Below are 6,773 nucleotides of genomic sequence, written 5' to 3' on the forward strand. Positions count from 1 at the left end.
ATCTTACATTGCAAAAAAATCCAAAAAATGTTCGGACAAAATGGGATATCGTGAGTCATTGAAAATTTATACTATTTGAAAAATTGTAAAATATTGCGCAGTTCTATTAATTTCAGATGAATAAAGGCGTTCCAATAACTCGATAACATGAAGTAGTTTCAATGAGTTTAAATAACATTTTTTTTGACCACAATGCATTGATATATCACAGAGCGCTTGTAGTATTTGCATTTGGCAGAAGCGAAGACATGGAATTTTACGTGAAATGGTGTTTTGATACACATACGTTGAAGGTGGTTGATCTAAATTTAAAAATTTCAAGCAGTGTTTTCCGATTGCATTGCTACAGCACTTGAAAAATAACTAGAACAGTAGAAAGTACTTTCATCTTAAGTTTTGTTTCCATTCAGAATATTTAACAAAAATGAATCGAATTTTATTGTTCGGAATTATACTGCTGAGTACAAGTGAGTTATGAGTTATGTTTTTTTTTTATTCAATAAGATCGTTTAGGATTTTTTTGTGTGTCGCAGAGGAAAAATATTAAGAGAACCTGGTCGACTGGTTTGCACAGGAATTCGTAAAACGAGAAAAAAAAACTCGCCTATATACCTGACGCTTGTTATGTGATGATTCTAGTGTGTTGTTTATAAATTTATAAATTTATTAAGATCAGATGAATGGATGTCTGCAATCAAATAACAAGTTAAACAATTTTCGTTTAATATAACTAGCGATATCGAGATTCTTGGATTTCATACACTGTTGCAGGTTTTTAAAGGAAAACGAAGGCGAATTAAAAAAAACTATATTTTATTGATAAACAAAAATTTTTAGTCTCGACGTCAATAAGTTTTCGAAATTTTTCTTAATATTTTCCAACTTTTGATTATCTGTTTGCTTGTTGTATACTATTTTTATTTTAAAACGAGGTTTTTTATATTATCTAAATCTTGAACAAAATCTATGAATTGTAACAAACTAATTCTTATTCAATCACAGTTGTTTCATCTTTGAACGGCAAGAAGTGTTCAGAATATATCGATATCAGAGATGATCTAAGCGGGCGAGTGGAGTCTCCAACGAATTATGAAGAATGTCAGGAGAGTGGAATGTATTGTTCATGGAATTTTGTTTCCCCAACTGATCTACATCATACCATGTTCCGAATGACTTTCACAACCAATTTTGTACAAACAGAGAAAAATCTTATACAGATGAGTGGTGGGTTTCAACCAAGATGTAAGTATAAGTGATGCAGATAATTTTAAACTGTAGTAATGAATACTTAGAGAACTCCAACTGATAAAGTTTCATCCAAATATTCGTGTGTTTAAATTTCGCCCTGTTGTAGTATTCATTAAGTCCAACTTTGTTATATCAGAACCAGTGAAATTGCATGCTATACTTTTCACGTGCTGAAGTTATATATATTTTAACATTGCTTCTGAATATGTTCCAAATATTCCGTTTGTTGGAGGTCATTCAAGTGGCAATTAAGAATACTTCACATATATTTCAGTAACTAAAATTTGCGAGGCACAAATTGTACACGGTTTTATAGTTATATAGTTATTCGTAATAATATGTTATGCTTGTCTTTCATACAAAGGTTTAGGTTGTTCGAGAAACGATTACATCAATTTTAAATCAGTCAAAGACGAAATATGTTGGGTAACGTACAACTCTGATCTCTGCTTTGGCAGAATCATGCTATCAGGATGCAATGTAAGACCACGGGAGTCCACACGTCATACGTCACAAGTCACACCCACGTCAGTTTCATACATATGCAAACCATCAAAAGCCCAATTTAACTTGAGCTACGAATATATCGATTGCATGACGGGTAATATTTTATATTGAGCAGATATGTTTAATAATTTTGCTGAAATGTCTGGGGATAGTTTCTACGACGAATTTAAAAACAAAAACTGATTTTATTTGATATATATAATATATCTAGTAGGTAATGTTTGAATCAATCAACTGAAGAAAATAAAAAAATTTTGACCTGTACGATTATAGTTGGATGTGCTCTAAAATCAATGTACCACCAAATATGATTGTTATATCGATCGGTTTCTGCGAGACTAACTAATTATCCTTCTGCCATGCCATTTGGGCCGGTGGATCCATATGCGTATAATGCAAGAGTGTCATAGCTAAAGAGAAGATAACTATCTTAATTGATTCAACAATTGCTGCACACAATGTTACATAAATATACTTGTGTTGGTGTGCAGTAAGACTCTTGGATCACACAGTAGCGTGCCTGTTGCTATTCAGAATAATAATATCTCATTCACTTTAGGAAACAGAATAGAATCCCCGGAAACTACAACGCAACCTACAACCTATGAACCAATCGCTGAGAAATCCAAAGACGATCTCATATCGCTTTCCCCTCAAACAATTGGTATAATCATCGGAGCGATTGTTCTGGCATTTGTTCTGCAAATTATAACATGCAAAGCATATTTTTATTGGAAAAATAGGTGAGTTTGGGAATTGAAATTTCAATATTTTTTTCCCAAATTTCTCGTTACAATAATTAGTTTTTATTGTTCCTCTCCTGGAACACAAGTTATTCAACTAATATTTTTTTAAATATAAATATGTTTGTAATTAGGATCAAAACTTTCTGATATTTATTTAAAAAACAAAATTATAATCTGGGCGGGTTGCGTAAAATATTTAATACCTTACCAATTAAATTTCCCTCATGCACATGCCAAAATATCCATCTTACTGATCAAACGTACAATGAAAAATTAGAATGAAAAACAAAATAAGTTAGATCCAGATAAGTGATCGTAAAACAAATATTATTCTAAAGTAAAATTTTATTTTGTTGTTTTATACAAGACTCTACGATTGCTGACTTTTCTTCACATTGACACGTAATTAATATTGAATCTATTTTTTTATTCTTCAGAAATCGTCGACCTAAAGAGGGAGAGAATCAGATCAATACTCGTGTTGTGAACCGCCCGTTACCAGATCCGCCTTCAGATTCTTTGTACGAAGAAGTGAATATTCCACTGTCTAGAACTGAAGCTGGAGCAACACCGCAAATCACGATACCGATGGATAACGCACGATATATTGCGCACACCAATGTTAACACGTCACGTCCAAGGAATAACCAGGCATTTCCACAACCGGCCATGGCATCATCGAGTCAGGGTGGATATGCAGTCGCGCGTATGTGAAATCGCCCGAACCCGATTACATACCTATGGAAAGCATACGATTTTGTTCGGCTTTCTAGAATAACCCGACTGCGAATATTTGAATTGAAAATATGTTTTATAAACTATAATTTTCGCCTTACTTATTTCATTTCGCTCCGTAAGCGAGTCCGACTGAAATAATTAAGTCAGAAATAAGTTAACCTAACCTTTTTGTTGTGGATGATGATGACAAAGTAAAAAGCACTTTTTTGATCAAAATCCCCCAAACCCATTGTCCCACACGCATTGTCCCTAGAGATTGTCATAGACGGCAATTTTTATGCCATCTCCTAAAAACCGCAGAATTTTTTTAAACTCAAATAATATTCACGCAAGAGTAAGAAGTCTTATTATTTTTAAAATTATTTATCAAAATTTCAGATTCGGCTCCATAAAGATTGTAAGTCTTGAGTCTGGTATATCTGTCTTAGATTAATATTATCATTCCTGTATAAATATTCGGAATGAAACTGCAGAATAATTCTATTCTGGATTTATTTTATGGTATTAGTAAGTTAATTAATATTTTATTTATTATCAAATAAATTTCAATATTTCGCATTGAATGTCGATGACGGCGCTTCCCACTGTTTAACGATTTGAGTAGCAATGTGACCGTGTCCGTTTATAATTCTAATCAATAGTGTTGGCCAAGCAAATGTTAAATGCAACTAATTTTTATGGAATTTTTAAATAAGATTGGTCGAGTTCAGGTTACAGTTTGTCGTTACATCTTGGTAAACAATAGATGGGGATTTTTACTACAGCAGAGGTCTATTACAGTTCATTCATTCACATGCAATAAAATTATTCGATCACTATTAACAGTACTGGTGTTTTTTGAAGCGTTATATCCTGGTTTTAGACAAGCACTGTTTTCTATTTTAAAACGTGAAATCTCTTGATATTAAATCAAATGATAATGAACAGTATTTTATCGACACCACCTAAATAAATCTAACTTTACCAATTGATTTTTGCATTTTATCTGTTAATAATTAAAGTTTTATATATACTTATACTTTAGCTCTGTTTCCCTGATGCAGGGATTAAAAACCAGAACGTACAATTTTCTTTTATATAATGGCAACACTAGTGCGTTTTTACGCCGTCTTGCTAAAGCATTGTATTTTAAAATATTAATTTATCAGCTGTAGCAAACATGATTTTTGAATTCGTTCCAACGGTTGATTGTAAAACTTATGTTCCGAAATGGAAGAATGGAGTTAATACCGGTAATTTTTCATGTAAATTCATCGATTTCCTCAAACTTAAATAAGATGGATACGAAATAAATTAATGTTCAACTTAGAATAAAAATGTAAAACTTTTTAATATCCATACATTTGCTGTTATTTTATTTTTTATTTTTTGTCAAACATGCTATTTCAATTTTCTTTCTCTAACAAAAATTTTCACGATAGTTTAAAATAACCTCCCATATATATCTATTTTAAACCCATTGCTCTTGTTTTTTTTATTTTATATATCAATAATGTAATAATTGGAATTTATTCAACTTTCAACATGCTCTGTGTTGTGGGCATTAAAACAGTGTGGGACCGCTTCCCTCTCTTTCAAATAATCCGACGCTTGTGCAAATTATTCAAATCGCTTTCTAAAGGCATGACATTTAAAAATACCAATTTTATTTAGTAATTTATCATCTATATGTATTGTATATATTAAGTTTTATTCATGTTTTCTTATTCGTCTTATTTCAATTATATATCGGTTCCATTCACCACATTGATTGAAAACATTACGTGTGAGTAAGGTATAATTTGAAGTCACCGGCGACAATATTTATGCAATTTCATAGAACTCAAATAAAATGGATACAATGATAAATAAAAATAATTTTTTTACGTGATATTATGAAAACCGTCGAAAACTTAAATAATATCGATAAAAAATTTGGGGAGTTCATAATTTTCAAAATCATTTAATAGTTTTCAATTTCCTATTGATCAGCTCGGATGCCCCGAATCTGAAATATAAGTCTAAAAATAATCTCGTATCAAAAAAGTAGCAATGAAATTTGAAATTATATATTTTATCAGTGTGTGTATTATTTTTTATGTTCTTATAGTCGTACTTGTGGACATATTCTGAATAAAACTGTTAGATAACTTTACTCTTGATTAGTATTTTATGTCATTGGGTAATTCTTCGTAGGTTTCAGATTTCGCTTTGCTTGTCATGGATCCGACTGCTTGACTGTGTCCTAAGCAGGATGACGCAACGATAATTTGGGCCAAGAAAACGTAAATTTCAAATTTTTTTCGTCTTTTTCATAATCATTTTGACACTCCGACCATGCCCTAAAATTTGGAACATTTTTTTACCAAGCCCCGACACTGATGAAATAATGCAAGATTTCAGAAACACTCCCGTCAGATTTTAAAATAACAAATTAATAATTATCCAGGTAGAGTTAGGATTAGGAATAATTTAAAAATTCCAAGCGCAGTCTGTATCCTCACCCTGAGCCTAATTGGATTGTTACTCATTTTTTTATTTCGAGAGGTGGCGGGGTTGTTTTTGGCGGCTCTGTACAAAAGATGCAAAATGACTACTTTCTGTTGTTTTATCATAATTCTAAATGTGGTTACTAAAAATATACAAGGATTTACACTACACATATGGTAGCAATACAGTTTATTCATTCACTTGAAAGATATGAAATGCAAGTAAATTTTCGATTTCTCTCTATAGATCTTACAGTTTTGGATCGTCATATCCTGGTAGCATTGTTTGTCTTTTTGCAACCTTAGATGAGATTACCCTTGTGTAAAATTAGAATTCAATAAAATTTTGAGTATTTCATCACCAGACTTGATTGCAAATCATGCTTAGTCTGATTGATCTTAGGGACTTGAAAAAATATATGTTTTGAAATGTTACATGCTGGTTGGATGCAGATGACTTTTCAACCCTAATTGTACTAATCATTATTGCTTAATTTAAGAAAAACTAGGCAACCAACGTTATGCAATGCTCACATTTGCATTTACATGCTACGAACTAAGAGGGTTTCTTCCAAAAAGTTTAATTCGCTTAGAACAGGGCCGGGCACAGTTTTCTTCCGCATGAAGAGCCGGATCCGAAAATTATTTTCAGCGAATATTACTTGATTTTTTCAAAATCATATATGATATAGGTATTCGTATACGATGGTGTCGGCGTTAATGGTGGCTGACATTGTCGGACAGAAGATAATCAAAAAAAAATTCTCTAATGATTCATAGTTAATAAATTCAAAATAAACAGTAATTTTGCACGCTGTTTTAGAAAACTGAATTTAGAAAAGTGGGCAGGGGCGCACAAAATATTTTCGTGGGTCACATAAGGCACGCGGTTTATATCTTGCCTATCACTTGTTAAAAATACATCAATTGTTTAATTAAAGTTTTTATTAATCTCAATTTACGCCCGATTTCATAATTATTCATACTGCTGGTTCTGACGAAACCAACTCTTCTCGAACTGACTTATAATTGGAGATAGAGCTGATTCAACTATAGTTTCTTAAGA

At 31.9% G+C, this 6,773-nt stretch overlaps 1 protein-coding gene across 1 annotated transcript; it reads left to right on the forward strand.

The window, feature by feature from the left end:
• The first annotated feature begins 256 nt into the window (after positions 1 to 256).
• Positions 257 to 5,543, forward strand: LOC120336954 (uncharacterized). Its single transcript, XM_078120462.1, has 5 exons — positions 257 to 467; positions 1,003 to 1,242; positions 1,613 to 1,849; positions 2,315 to 2,498; positions 2,939 to 5,543. The coding sequence occupies exons 1-5, from the start codon at positions 425 to 427 to the stop codon at positions 3,213 to 3,215; spliced, it is 981 nt and encodes a 326-aa protein (XP_077976588.1). The 5' UTR covers positions 257 to 424; the 3' UTR covers positions 3,216 to 5,543.
• Positions 5,544 to 6,773: the final 1,230 nt, after the last annotated feature.

The sequence above is a fragment of the Styela clava genome, chromosome 2 (assembly GCF_964204865.1).
Source record: "Styela clava chromosome 2, kaStyClav1.hap1.2, whole genome shotgun sequence".
Classification (NCBI taxonomy): Eukaryota; Metazoa; Chordata; class Ascidiacea; order Stolidobranchia; family Styelidae; genus Styela; species Styela clava.